This window comes from Halichoerus grypus, chromosome 5 (assembly GCF_964656455.1).
Source record: "Halichoerus grypus chromosome 5, mHalGry1.hap1.1, whole genome shotgun sequence".
In the NCBI taxonomy this organism is placed as follows: Eukaryota; Metazoa; Chordata; class Mammalia; order Carnivora; family Phocidae; genus Halichoerus; species Halichoerus grypus.
In genome coordinates, this window is record NC_135716.1 from 63,927,192 (window position 1) to 63,943,490 (window position 16,299).

Consider the following 16,299-nt stretch of genomic DNA (forward strand, 5'->3'; position numbering starts at 1 on the left):
ATTCACTTACACAAACCATAAATTAAGATATAAATATCTTATAAGTAAACAAACACTATAATAGACTTCAAAATGAATAACATCTGTTTACTTTACTGTTGTGATTATACACAGTCCTCTCAATTAGATAAGTCAATGTGTTTATATAAAAAGAAAACTGATGTCAGCAGAGTACATAATTACTTAAGACTATCAGACTAAGCAATCAAGACAAGTCCATACTGCTATTTATTGCAAAAGACTATCGATTAAGTGGTCACTCCTTGTCTATCTTTCTGTGAGGTGGTAAAATAAAAGGTTTGAAATCAGCTAAAAATCAAAATTTAAAAACACACTTTGGTGAAGAGTATAATTTGCCAATTGCAAAGATGTCACTGAAAAACAGCCTTTATTTCAAATGTACAGCATCATATCATCTAATATAAAATTGCTAGCATTACAGAATAATTCTACAAAGAACAGAATAACAAAAGAAAATATTACAGATTAATGATTGGGAAAGTAATTCTACTCTCTGAACAATTTATCAGACCAGGACTAAATTATGTGATAGCTACAGGTAAACAATACTTAAATTTTTTTCACTCCTTATTTTATTATCTTGTTTTATAAACCTAAATACTTTGAAATTAAAATTAATTTTATTTTTTAAAGATTGATTGACTATTGATTTTAGAGAGAGGGAGAGCAAGCATGCATGTGCATGATCAGGGAGAGGGGGAGAGCGAGAGAGAGAAAGAGAAGTAGACTCCTGTCTGAGTGCAGAGCCCACCCTGGGGCTCAATCCTACGACCCTGATATCATGACGTGAGCCGACATCAAGAGTCGGACACTCAACTGACTACCTACCCAGGCACCCCATAAAATTAATTTTATAAGTTAGCTGTTGTTTGATGGAAAATACCAAAACATAAAGAAAATGGCTGAAAATATTTCTATAGGCCCAAGATTATCCAGCGATCATGACTGATATAAAAACTCTTCTGTAAGTCAATTCAAAGAGCTAAAGAAAATTTCCAACCCTAATTTGACTAATAATACATATTTCAAAATTAACTTAAAATATACATACTTAACTTATAAAGATCACAGTCTCTAAGACAAAAATCTAACTGGTAGTCCATAAAATAAATCTCATGAATTTAAAAATATTAAAATGACAAAAAGTATATTATCTGAACAAGAGTACACCAGAAGTGAATAAAAGAAAGTTACCAAATATATGGAAATTTTAAAAACTCATGTCTAAATAATGGGTCAAAGAAAAATCACAAAATTAGAAAAGTTAGTTGAATGAAAATGAAAATACCACATATCAAAATTTGTGCTACAGTTAAAGCAGTACTCAAAAGGAAATTTATAGCATTTTTAAATGCATGTATTAGAAAAGAAATCAAATCATTAATCTAAGCTTGCACATTGAGAAAACAGAAAAAGAAAATTAAGTACAAAGCAAACTAAAGGAAGAAAATAGTAAAGATGAGAGGAAAAATAAATGAAACAGGAAAAGAACAACAACAGAGAAAAATCAATGAAAACCAGAACTGGTTCTATGAAAAGATCAATAAAATGAATAAGCCTCCAGCAAGACTGGCTAAGGAAAAAAGAATAAACAAATTACAAATATCAGGAATAAAAGAGAAACTATCACTGTAGATCCTATATACAGACATTAAAGAATAATACTGTGAAAATTTTTATGTCAATAAATTCAAAAACTTAAATAAAATGGATAAATTCCTTTAATGATTCAAACCACAAAAGTTCACACAAGAAGAAATAAACTGATGTCTTTATCTACTAAAGAAGTTGAATTCATGGTTTAAAAACTTCCCCAAGAGAAAATTCCCAGCCCAGATGACTTCACTGGTAAATTCTAGCAACAAAAGAGGAAACTTTTCCCAACTCGTATCTGTGAAGCCAGCATCATCCTGATACCAAAACCAGACAACAACATTATAAGAAAAACAGACAAGGGTACAAGCCTAGATGCAAAGATCCCTAACTAAATATTAGCAAATCAAATCCTACAATAAAAAATTAAAAAAAAAAAACAATAAAATATGACTAACTAGGGTTGATGCCAGGATAAAAGAGTGGCTCAACATTTAAAAAATTAGTCAATGTGGGGTGCCTGGGTGGCTCAGTTGGTTAAGCTGACTTCGGCTCAGGTCATGATCCCAGGGTCCTGGGATCGAGCCCCATGTCGGGTCTCTCCCTCTCCCTCTGCCTGCTGCTCTGCCTACTTGTGCTCTCAATCTCTCTGCCAAATAAATAAATAAAGTCTTTTTTAAAAAAATTAGTCAATGTAATTCACCATATAGTGACAGAGTAAGAAAGATGAAATTATCATTTCAAAAGATGTAGAAAAGCACTTGACAAAATTCAACATATACTCATGTGAAAAGGAATAGAAGAGCAGGAATAGAAGAGAACGTCCTAGACCTGATTTAAAAAAAAAAAAAAAAATCTACAAAAAACCTACAGTCAACATTACACTGAATGGTGAAAAGACTGAATGCTTCCCACCTAAAATCGGACAAGACAAGGGTATCTGTTCTCTACAAGGATTTCTAATCATTGTACTGGAGTTCCAAACAAGTGCAAAACACAAGTAAAATAACTAAAAGGCAATCAGATTGGATAGGAAGAAGTAAAACTGTTTGCAGATAACAGGATTGTCTAAAAAATTCCAAAGAACCTACAAAAAAAAAAAAAAAACTAACGAAATATATTACAATATCTGAAAACTGCAAAATATTGCTAAAAGATATTGACTAAGAGTAATAAGTAGATAAATATTCCACATTCATGGATCAAAAGACTCAATATAGTTAAGATGCTGGCTGTCCCAAATTGATCTTTTTGTAAATGTAATCCCAATGAAAATCCCACCACACTTTTTTGTTGAGGTTGACAAAATGATAGTAAAATTTATATGAAAATGCAAAGGAAGTCAAGTACACAAAACAATCTTGAAAAAGAAGAACAAAGTTGGAGGACTCATACTTCTCAATTTCAAAACTTACTACAAAGCTACAGTAATCAAGAGAGTATGATATGGGCATAAGGATAGACATCTATATTAATGGAACAGAACATAAGAGTCCATAAATAATTTTATGGTCAACTGATTTTCAACAAGTGTATCAAGGCAATTCAACGTACAAAATCTTCTAAAATTGTGTGATTGTAGCACAACTTTGTGAATATACTAAGAACTGCTGAATTGTATATTTTATTTTCTTTAAAGATTTTATTTACTTATTGGTGAGAGACAGCACAAGCAGGGGGAGCTGCAGGCAGAGCGAAAAGCAGGCTCCCCGCCAAGCAAGGAGCCTGATGTGGGGCTCGATCCCAGGACCTGACTCAAGCCAAAGGCAGATGCTCAACCAACTGAGCTACCCAGGCGTCCCCGAATTGTATATTTTAAAGGGATAAATTGTGTGGCATGGGAAATGAGATCTCATTAAATTAAAATTTTAATTTCTCATTTGGGACACTATACTAGATTATGGAAGATGTTAACATCAGGGGAAGCTAGGTGAAGGGTACACTCTATATCTTTGCAACTCTTCTCTAAGTCTTGAATATTTCAAAATAAGAAGTTAAAAAAAAAAACACAATGAGATATCCTATCTACTTAATAGAAAGGCTAAATACAAGGGCCGATGAGGAGGCAATGCAACCAGAAATCTTGTGCGCTGCTGGTAAGAATGCAAAATGGCACAACCACTTTGTAAACTGTTCTAGAGGTTTCTAACAAAGTTAAATATACACTTACTTATTACTATATGTTCCAGGAGTTCCATTCCAATGAAAAATGAAAATTTATGTGCACATAAAGACCTGAAGGTAAACGTTTGTAACAGCTTTATTTATAACAGCCTTAAATTGTAAACAAGCCAAAAATCCATCAACTGGCAAAGGATAAACAATTATGGTACCTCCACATAGTAGAACCCTATTCGGTAATAAAAAGAAGGAAACTACAGACATACACAACATGGATAAATCATTAAAACTAAGAAAAAAAAGACACAAAAGGCAATACTATTGTGTCAGAATGCAGATCAGAGGTTGGCAAGGGTATATAGGGTTGGATAAACTGGAAATGTTCTATATCTTGATTGTGGCAGTAGCTGCTAGAATCAGCTGTCAAAACTCAATGATACACTTAAAAAAGGATGAATTTTGTCATATGCAAATTGTGTCTCAATAATCAACATAAAAAACATAAATCTAACTGGGGCAAATACAATACATAAAAGAAATACAAATACTTAAATATATGTGAAGAAATGCTTAATCTCACTATTAATCAGAACTATGAGATACTTCTGCTATCTTTCAAATTAGTTAAGTATTTTTTAATTTTTATTGATTTTTTTGGAGTAATTTTTAAGAATTTTAACATATGATAGATTCATGTAACATCACCATCCCCATAATCATCTTAAGAATATACATGTATGTAACCATTAGAGAGGGGCTTCTTTCACTTAGCAAAATTTCTCTGAAGAGTCTTTCAAGTTCTTATGTGCATCAATAGTTAATTCTTTTAATTGCTAGGTAGCAACCCATGGTATGAATGTACCACAGTTTATTCATTCACCCACTGAAAGTCATTAGAACATAGTTTGTTTTTTTATAGAACTTGAAAAAAGAACTTTAATGAACAGAGAGCTAAGAAATGAAACAAATTTTGAGTGTCGTACGAATAATAAAAATGAGAGATATTTACATTAAAAGGGTTGATGCACAAAAAAGGGGGGCTGATGCTATTCCAGTTATATGGGTTAATATTTATTAATAACTACTTCCCCTTATAGAGATCTTCCCTAGAGAGCTAAGATAAGGATGAACATTAAATTTCCTTAATTTCTTTGTAATAAAAGATCAAAGATAAAACAGGAGTAACTAGAAAAGCCAGCAGCCAAAATAATGTTGGCCAACAGAAAGTACAGAAGTTATATGATCTTGGTCATTACATGAAGTAAAGCAGAATACAGATCTTTACTACATATTTCAAATATAATAGAAAAATTACATTCCCTCCTCTCCCTCCCTCTCCAAAATAGATCAGTCACAAACAAACTGATACTCTTTAAGGGATGAGTTACCTGCTTTGAAAATAACACTTAAAAAAGAGTTACACTGTATTTGATAAAATAGTATACTTTTCTATCACATGGCATGACAGTAGCATTAAATAAGCAAAGTAAACATTACCGCTAAAAATGAAAACCACAGAAAAGTTTGCTTCATTACTGTTAGGTCAAACAATTCTAAAACAGTATTTTATAATTCAATAACCCACATTTATCCTACTCCCTTACGCCAACTAAACACATACAGAACAACTTAATTCTATTGTGTGAACTGGAAATAATCTTAGAGGCAAGCTTGTGAGTCCTAGGAAATTATTCTATTCCAGTGTTTACCAAAGTTTCCGTCATTTAAGCACCTCCTTCCTAGTAACTACTATGTTTCTATCAATTCACAATTTAAATTCACTGCAGCAAAGACTTGACTAGATGCTTATCAATTTCATATCCTCCTCCTAGGCACTATAATTATGTCTCCTTATAATTAGGTCTGAATATTGGAGCAAAGACAAAGCAATATTCCCTCCACTTCTAGGCCAGAGCCCCCACAAAACTCTCAACTCAATCTCCCACCACTGAACCCTGTTTGGCTGCTGGAAGTGCAGGATTTCAAAGTGGAGGAATGACACAAAAGAAGAGCCCTGGATTCCTGAGTCACCTCTTGGAGGAGAACCACCCAAACAGCATCAGACTGTGATGTAAGTGAGAAGTAACTTTAACTGCCTTAAACCTTAAGCCTCAAGCCTCTGATAATTAGGGGTTGTTTTTTGTTGTTGTTGTTGTTTTAAGATTTTATTTATTTATTTGAGAGAGAGAGAGAGCGCGAGAGTGAGCACAAGAAGGGGTAGGGTCAGAGAGAGAAGCAGATTCTCCGCTGAGCAGGGAGCCCGATGCGGGACTCAATCCCGAGACTCGGGGATCACAACCTGAGCCGAAGGCAGTTGCTTAACCAATTGAGCCACCCAGGCGCCCCTAGAGGTTGTTTGTTAAAGCACTTTTTGTTAAATGCCTGAACTAATACCTATACTTTAAAAGGAAATGTTATAGCACTATCCTTTAATGAAAAACCAGTGTTTTTCTAATATATATTCAAATAAACATTTAACTTTTAAAATACGCAATGTTTATCTATATATCACCTAAAGTCACCTCATCTATAAAAAGAGTAAGAGTTCCAGTCTTCAAAACCGTGAGCAAAGTATGAGGTGAAGATAGGAAAGGAACAAAGCCTTTGGGAAGAAAAGAGTTATCTTAGTAATTTAAGTGGGTCTCAAATACATCTTTTTAAAATAAGCCATCTTTAACAAAGAAGCAAAAGCATAATATTTAAGAACTCTTAATAACTCAATATCCAGAAAGTATTCTGACTACATCCCTCAACTATCCCTATAATAATGTATAATACCTGAAGAACAAAATGAAATCTACATTTTTACCATTTAATGGATTTCTATTATTCATTTCTCATTTCTAATAAAATAATTTTCAAAAACCTGTCTTTGTCTATTTTTATTCTTACCTAAAAGCTAATCAGAAACCATCCCAATATATATCACAAGTTGTATAAGACCTCTTTTTTTCAAAGTGCTGGCTGTTGTAGTTTCTAGATCAAACATTTTTTTTTTTAAGAGAGGGAGAAAGAGCATGTGAAAGATGGCGGGGGGGGGAAGGGGGTCGGGCGGTTGGGGGGGAGAGAGAGAGAGAGAAAGAATCTTAAACAGGCTCCACACCCAGTACGGAACCCAAAGTGGGGCTCGATCTCACAACCTTGAGATCATGACCTGAGCTGAAATCAAGAGTCAGATACGAAACTGACTGAGCGACCCAGGTGCCCCTCTAGATCAAACATTTTTGAGAGCACATAATTTAAAGACCAATCAATATGATTCTGCAACCTGCCAGAGAGTTTCTGAGATCAGGTCTTTAGGTTTCAATGGAGTCCTTGCAGTGTGCAGGTTCAGGGCGTGTATGAAATACTGCAGCCCACAACTATTTCAGATCACTTATTTTAAAAATGTCTTACTACTTAAAAAAAAATTTATTAAGAGTTTTGTTATTTTTACCAGGATGTTTTTTCAAAAATCTAACCACTAGTTTGGGTAAAAACTTGCCAACTAACATGAGCTTTTCTCTGCAATTGAATTATTATCATTAGAGGATGAAAAACATGCAACAAAATTAAATGAATAGAACTCCAAAGAAAAAAGACTTTCTAACCTGTTATTATATGTGTTACAAAATATCTCTTTTGCATTAAACTACACAAAAAGAGACCTTGCCTTACAGGCTACGATTCCCACTTCTTCTACCACCCCATTCTTTTAAAAATTTAAAAATAGTTCAGTTTCTTTTAAAAACAACAGATCAATGGAAATAACATACTTATCAGATTTCCTTTCGCATCTCTCAGAGGAGCACCACCTCCACCTTTTCCCCAGGGGTTGTAACGTCTCATTTCAGCTTCTAACTTAGCTTCATATTCTTCTTTTTCTTCACGTTCTCTCTTTCTTCTTTCTTCTCTTTCCCGAATCTTGATAATGTTAAGAAACATTAGTGCTGACAAGTATTCTGATACAAAAAGTTTAGTCAATATCAGTTTTTATTTTTCTTATTAGAAAAAAAAACTGGAGTTTGGTTTTGTTTGGGTTTTTTTGTTTTGTTTGGTTTGGTTTTTTATTTTTACAATATGCTTCACCATAAAATTTGAAATCACAAATCTATGGAATACCCAATTTAAAAACACTTCCTTGGCGAGAATAAACAGCTGTTGGTCCCTCACATCACTGCTACTAGAGTGCTTTCTAGCCACTAATGCCAGTTGGGACTGAACCAATTCTTCCTTCCCACCAACTTCTACCTGAGCCACTCCTTCCCTAACCTCACCAGCTGCATGAGGACCAATAGGATCTCCCTACTTTCCTTTTCCACCTATCCTTTTATGGGACCTGGCCAGCCACAAACTACTCCCCACATCTCACCAGACCTACTCTACCCTGTGCAAACTCCATTCCCAGAATTCAAGAGGTTGAAGGTTCAAAGCTATTTGGAGAATTCTGGGCTCCTTTAAGTACAACTTTATGAAAGCATATAAAACAGTCTTCTCATCAACAAGTATAAGCACAGGTTAGGTCTCTAGAAACATATGGATAGGCAATGAGCAAGTATCTACATTTTGGAAAATTACTTTTAAAATCATAACCCCCCCCCCCCACACACACACACAAATCATAACCACATGCATGGAAAATTTAAGCAACCACTCCATCAAGGCCAAGAAGTCATCACATACATGAAATAAAATTCTAGAGTTAGGAAATGTAGTTTTGTCAGCAGTGTTTTTAATATGCTCATTTGAAAACAGATATATAAATTCAATCTTTTATTTGTAGAAACCTACCATCCGAAAAATAAAGTTGTAATTCTACAATTTAAAATTTTATAGAGTTTTACAGAAAAGTACTTCAGATGGACATATACCTACCAAGAGTCCCAGAATTCTCTCAGAGATATGGATACTCCCCAGAAAACCCCATACATTTGATACAATTACTTTGAAGTAAACTCTCTTCAAATATTACAAACTACAATAGAACCCATTATCCTCCTCCCTAAAAGTGTTCTACTTCTTTTTTCTCTTAGTTCATATTCATAGCCTCATTATTCACATAGACTACAACATTCAGAATCATCTTCAAGCCCTTTGTTCTTTCTCATTCCCTATATATAAGTTCTATCAATAAATCCCAGAGTTGTCTTCTGGATATCCTCCCATTACCTCCAGTCTGGACTGCCTCAATAGTCTACTGAAAGGTTTCTCTGCCATATCTCTTTCCCAATCATATACATCACAACTAGCTACCCTCCTAAAACTTAAAGGTATTCACATCAACTATTCCTTTCACTCTCTGGCTTAAACTTTCCTCCCTTAGGCTCTCCCGAACAGGATGAAACTGAAAATTCCTTATTAGTTAATCCTTCACAATCGAGCACAATCTAACACTTCAGCCCCTTCTCCCACATCAATTTCCATTCCCTGAATATATGCCAGGAATTTAAAATCTATTCATTGTATAACATGTAGTTCAAGTATCAACAATACATGAAGCCCTCCTAACTGCCAGGCAATTATTCTTATCCTATTCTTCCGAGAGCATTATAATCTATCTGCATCAAAATTTATCATACTGAAATATAAATGACTGGTATTGTTTTCTCCTCTGCCAAACTGAGTTCTAAGGGACCATTGTGCTAACACATAAGATGTTCAACACTGAATGAATGAATGAATGAATGAATACCTGTTGCTGCAAAGCTTCTTGGTAAGACTGAAGTGCCTGTTTTGAAGGCTTTGGTTTATCTTCAAAAAACAATCCTGAATTTATTGCTCGATCACTTGTAATTTTCAGTTCATTCTGTCCAACCATATTCCTATATCAAGTACACAATAATTTTAATTCATCTGTGACAAAGCAAGAATACAACACTCCTTTGAAATAGCACAGCGTTTAAGTAGATTTAAAAACACAGAAAAATGTTTCTCTGTAGGTCAAAGAGAAATCCTTAAGTAAATGTCCCCTTACTAAGCTCTCTCTACTGTCTCTGTTTCACAATTAATGGAACTTTCAAATTTATTAGATCTATTTCTTGACCTACGTGGCAGATACATGGGGGCAAAAACTTGGTGATAATACATCAAGCAGTATATATATGACTTATGCACTTTTCTGAATGTAGAGAAATAACAATATGGTAGAAGTTTCCCAATATTATAACTAATAATTTACTTAATAAATGTACTCTAATATAAAGTAATAACTTCTTAGCCATTTCAAAAATAAAATAAAATTACTGACTGTCCCAAATAAAACTCAAATTTTTGAAAAACTTGCAAGGAATCAAAAAAGGAAAAATTTAAAACATATTATGGTTATATAAATCTCAAGCAAAAAAGTGCTATTTGTCTTAAATACAGGAATGCAGCCACTTTGAAGAAAGCAATACACTTAAAAATCTGAATTACAGAAGATACTCAAATATTAGTTTTATAATAAAACTGTAATTATTAAAGAGACTACAAGAGGCTTCTCATTCCAAAAACATCATCACTTCAAATAATGAGTTCCTTTTGTGTATCTAACTTATACAATTTATTTACAATCTTTTTTTTTTTTTAAAGATTTTATTTATTTGACAGAGAGAGACACAGCGAGAGAGGGAACACAAGCAGGGGGAGTGGGAGAGGGAGAAGCAGGATTCCCGCTGAGCAGGGAGCCTGATGCGGGGCTCAATCCCAGGGGATCATGGGATCATGACCTGAGCTGAAGGCAGATGCTTAACGACTGAGCCACCCATGCACCCCTACAATCTTTTATTAGGATAAACAGATACGTTTATGTATACTGTCACACTGGATCATGAGAGGATAAAAGATGAGGATGGGGTGCCTGGGTGGCTCGGTTGGTTAAGTGTTCAACTCTTGATTTTGACTCAGGTCACAATCTCAGGGTCATGAGACCGAGCCCCAAGCTAGTTGTGGAGCCTGCTGAAGATTCTCTCTCCCCCTCCCTCTCCACTTCCCCCCATCAAAAAAAAATTTTAAAAAGAAAAGGAAAGATGAGGAGAGCCAGAGCAAATGGTTCCTAAAAGATGTTAGACTTTTTAAGAGCACGGGGCTCTGCATGTACATATGAATAAAGAAGGTTGAAAGGGCTTATTTGAGTAAGACCAATCTCTCAAAACAAACTGGCTATAAATTCCACTATCTAAAAGAACTTATCAAACTCAACACCCCCAAAAAACAAAAAATCCAGTCAAGAAATGGGCAGAATATATGAACAGACACTTCTCCAAAGAAGACATACAAATAGCCAAGAGACACATGAAAAAATGCTCCACATCACTCAGCAGCAGGGAAATAGAAATCAAAACCACAATGAGATACCACCTCACACCAGTCAGAATGACTAAAATTAACAAGTCAGGAAACATCAGATGTTGGTGAAAACGTAGAGAAAGGGGAACCCATTTACACTGTTGGTGGGAATGCAAACTGATGCAGCCACTTCAGAAAACAGTATGGAGGTTCCTCAAGAAGTTAAAAATAGAACTACCCTATGAGCCAGCAACTGCACTACTAGGTATTTATCCAAAGGACACAAACATAGTGATCCGATGGGGCACCTGCACCCCAGTGTTTATAGCAGCAATGTCCATAAAAGCCAAACTATGGAAAGAGCCCAGATGTCCATCGACAGAAGAATGGATAAAGAAGATGTGGTGTGGGTGTGTGTGTGTGTGTGTGTGTACACATACACACAATGGAATATTACTCGGCCATCAAAAAGAATGAAATCTTGCCATTTGCAACAATGTGGATGAACTAGAGGGTATTATGCTAACCGAAATAAGTCAGTCAGAGAAAGGCAAATACCGTATGATCTCACTCATATGTGGAATTTAAGAAACAAAACAGATGAACATAGGGGAAGGGAAGGAAAAATAAAATAAGAGGAAAACAGAAAACAGAGAGGGAGGCAAACCATAAGAGACCATTAACCATAGGAAACAAACTGAGGGCTGCTGGAGGGGAGGTAGGTGGGGAGATGGGATAAATAGGTGACAGGCATTGAGGAGGCCACTTGATGTAATGAGCACTGGGGTGTTATAGGCAACTGATGAATCACTAAATTCTACCCCTGAAACTAGTAATACACTACATGGTAACTAAATTGAATCTAAATAAAAAAAATTTTTTTAAAAAGAATTCATTCTTTTTTATGGCTGAATAGTATTTCATTTATATGGATATAATGCATTTTGTTTATCCATTTATGGACATTTAAACTATTTATACTTAGAAGTATTATGAATAATACTGTTATGAACATTCACATACAAGTCTTTGTGTGTACATATATCTACATTTCTCTTAAGTATATACCTAGGAGGACAACTCAAGTGATGTCTGATAAGCATGTTTAACTTTTTAAGAAATTGCCACTTCCTGCAACTGCTTTTTATATATTGATTTTGTATTCAGCAAAACTATTAATATTTTATCAGCATTCAAAAAATAAACAAAAGAAAAAAATAGATAAATTTATACTTTTTTCTTTTTTCAATGAGTCATTATAGATTTTACTGATGATATTGATGGCTTAAGACTAGCAGAATCTCTAAAACCCTGCCCTGCTTATGAGACCTGGGATGGAAATTGTGCCAAAGACAGTTTTAAGTGTTGAGTAAAGTTGGAGCAGTGATTCCTCAGCAAATGAAGGCTCCTCTTCCTCTCTTCCTTCCTTTTTTTCCATCTTTCTCTGGTGATCCAGAGCTCTTACTACTTCGAAATCATCCAGACAATGAAGTGCACCATACAGACGATGTAGTCAAATTTATTGTCATGCAAGAAATGAATGTGAAAAGGGGTTATTAAGGACAATGCCAATATCAAAACTGGAGAAGTGGATGACACTGTCAAAATCGCAGGAGATAATCTGGTCTTCAGTGTAGCCACAGACACCCATCAATGTATCTCCTAATCTTTGGGAAGGGAATCTGCGACATTTCCTTTGCGAATTTGATTAAAAACTATCTACTTTCACTGCAGACACTTATATATACAAAAATTATGCATACAATATTTCAATGGATTTATATAGCCTCTCTAAAACCTACACACCTCATGTTAAGAAATCATAAACACCCTTTTCAGCTCTAAAGCTCTTTAATTTGGTCCTGAAGAGACCTTGCTCACCAAAAAGATAGTACTTTGTATAGGTGGCAAACAGTGGTTTACAAAATAATTATAACCTCTTCTGTTATCACAAATCATTGCAGTGTAATTTTGATAAGTTTCCTAAAGTGTGGCAAAGAGTTAAGGCTTTGAAGCCAGACAAAACTACTTTAGATTTCTACCATAACTGCTTATTGACTGAGGACTTAGGGAAGTCACTTTATATAGATGAGTTCCAATTTCTTCCAGTTGCAAATATTGATAGATATAATGTATAATGTATACAATGACATGACAGCAGCATATACTACTCAGTAAATTGAAATTGCTACTATTATGACTATTACTGTTTTAGTAAATGTATAGCCAATTTGGACAATTAAAATTCTAAGGACAAGTCATCAATCAGTGAATACAGTTTTGGGGATTGAATGGCAGACTTACAAGCCTCTTTCCTATAACATTTTTACCTATGAATTAAGCTGTGTTAAAGAAATAAAACATTGGAAAGAAGATAGATCATGTGCACACCAAAACAGTTAACAGAATCACAGGTTCCTCCCACCTCTAGTTAGGTTAAAATGCTTGGAAATAAATAAATACATTAGGAAATAGTTTGTAAGAAATTAATGAGGTAATTCCACTATTTAACTGTTACTATTTTATTCAAATTTTATACTTTTTAATGTGGCATTCAGAAAAACATAATAGAAAAAAGGACAACTTAAAAAACAACTACACTGGAAAAAAAAAAAAAACTACACTGGGCACAGGACCCACAACTAACAGTAAATGGGCATAAGGGGTCTTACGGAGATCAGTGTTCTAAAACTGGGAAACACTTCCACAATGGCAAAGTAGGGACCTCCGAAAATCTGCTACTCCATTCAAGTATTGTTAAATACATTAAGTATTTAAGTTAAAAATTGCCAAAATCAACTTTATAATTCTGAAAATTAATGAAAGGCTTGCAACAATCCAAGAAGAGTTTTAAAAAATTAAAAGATAGGAACTTTCACTAAGAACAATAATCTTTATGGCATGTGAACCTGCCCTTCCCATTCACTCTACTGAAACCTTAAAATCCAACAGCCTACCACAAATGGCAGCTGTAAAAACCAGCAGCCCACTGCCACTGGAAATGTAGAATAGGTTTGGAGCTCCCCAAACAGCCAATCTCTAGAAAAGTGTCACTGTTGACCTATCTGGCAGCTCCCTGGAAAAGCTCCATTCTTAAAGCCTGCCTTTATTTAACACATACTTAGAGCTTAATCGGTATAAATATTCTTATCATGAAATGTTTGTAGAAAATAATCAGCAGCAATTGTCCAGCATTACAGTTATCTGTGGCAGCAAAACCACTGAGGCAAGCAAAAGCCTGACCCCTGAGAAAAATCAGGGAAAAACATAACCATACAGGCTTGAAAAACTAACATATTCCTGTGAATCTAGAAAGCCACATGCATATGCGGAGTTACACAGATATTCAAAAAAGCTGTGAGAACAACCTGATCTCTCACTTCTGGCTGGTACTGAGGATCTGTGCTAGAATGAAGTAAAGGCTAAAGCAGAGATGAAAACTGCTGGAGTACTGTACTGAACATGCCCCAACACAAACACGAAACACTCAACAAAGAGTATTAGAGATTTAAGTCTTTGAAGGAAATTTAAGCCCTTTAAGGAAATCTCTGTCCAGTCATGACCTAACTATTAAGCTAACCCAGCAGAGGCATCAGTAGCCACACATGACAAATAATATAAACTTTACAGAATTAGTTCACAATAGTTACTTTAAAAAGAGCCACAATGACAAATAGAAAAAACAATATAAGCCTTAGGGAGAGGAGAAAATTTGATTTCCACAACTGCCACATTTTATCTTTTTAAATGTTCAGTTTTCAATAACAAAAAAATTTATATGAGATTAGCAAAGGAACAGGGAAGTATGGACCATATACAGGAAAAAGAAATCAGTCAATACAAACTGTCATTGAGGAATCCCACATGTTGCACTTGCTGGACAAAGACTTTGAATGAGGTATTACAAATACCTTGGAAAAACTAAAGAAAACCATACCGAAAGAATTAAAGGAAAGGAGAAGAACAATGTTACACAAAAATTATTAAAAAATTATAGAGTTGGGAAGTACAAAAACTGAAAAGACAAATTCACTAGAGGGTCTCAACAACAGATTTTAGCAGGCAGAAGGAACAATCACTGAACTTGAAGATAAGTCACTTGAAATTATCCAGTCTAAGGAACAGAGGAAAAGTGTTGAATAAAAATGAACAGAATTTCAGAGACCCTGTGGGACACCATCAAGTACACCAATATAAACATAATAGGAATCTCAGAAAGAAAGGAGACAAAGAAAGAGACATAAAGAATGTTTGAATGATAGCTGAAAATTTCCCAAATTTGACGAAAAACATTAATCAGCACATCCAATAGCTCATCAAATTCTAAGCAGGAAAACTCAGAGATCCATACATATATATATTATAGTCAATCTACCTAAAGACAAAGAGAGAATCTTGAAAATAGCAAGAAAATAACAACTGATCAGATACAAGGGATCTTCAGTAAGATTAACAGCTCAACAGAAACCATGAAGACCAGAAGGCAATGAGATGACATTCAAAATGCTGACAGAAAAAAGAATTTTAACCAAGAATTCCATACCCAGGAAAACTATCCTTCAAAAATAAAAGCAAAATTAGAACATTAAAGCTAATTAGGCCATTCAGTAAAAACTCAGAGAAGTCATCACTAACAGACATGTCTTATAATATTGAATGGAGCACTTCAGATTGAAATGAGGAACACTTGATAGTAACTGGAGTAAACACAAAGAAATAAAAAACATCAATAACAGTAACTACACGTAAGCAAAGATAAAAGATATTACAAATATGTTTTTAGTTGCAACTCTATTCTCTAACTTAAAAGACAAATACACAAAGAAACAAAGGAACAAGAAAGGAAAAGAATTATAAAACTGTTGACAAGTTTAAATGTATAAAGATGTAATCTGTTTGACAACAATGGCATCAAGGAAAAGGGAAGGACTGGCATTACAATTGAGAAAAAACTTTCTACTATTTTAAATTAATATTGACCTAAACTCAATTCTTTTAAATTAACACAATAATTTTAATCTGTAACAAAAACACAAAAAAACCCACAAAAATCATACTAAAAGAGAGTAAAAAGGAATGCTGTATTTAACATAATGGTGCCTGGGTGGCTCAGCTGGTTAAGCATCTAACTGGTTGATCAAGTCCCGCATCAGTGTCAGGCTCCGAGCTCAGCAGGGAGTCTGTTTCTCTCTCTTCTTCTCCCTCTGCCCCTCCCCTGGTTAGCAGACACATGCACATGCTCTCTAAATCAATCAATCAATCAATCAATAGAATCTTTAAAAAAATATTTAACATAAAAGAAGGCATTAATAGAAGAAC

The 16,299-nt window shown here is 34.5% G+C and overlaps 1 protein-coding gene across 2 annotated transcripts in view; it reads right to left on the minus strand.

Annotated features, from left to right (window-relative positions):
* CSPP1 (centrosome and spindle pole associated protein 1) overlaps nucleotides 1-16,299 on the minus strand; it is a 252,250-nt gene that overhangs the window by 59,000 nt on the left and 176,951 nt on the right. For both annotated transcript variants that reach the window (XM_078072319.1, XM_078072320.1), the window contains 2 exons: nucleotides 9,407-9,536; nucleotides 7,491-7,638 (listed from right to left, as the gene is read on the minus strand). In XM_078072319.1, the coding sequence (XP_077928445.1) occupies nucleotides 7,491-7,638; nucleotides 9,407-9,536 (278 nt within the window). The remainder of the gene's footprint in view (nucleotides 1-7,490; nucleotides 7,639-9,406; nucleotides 9,537-16,299) is intronic.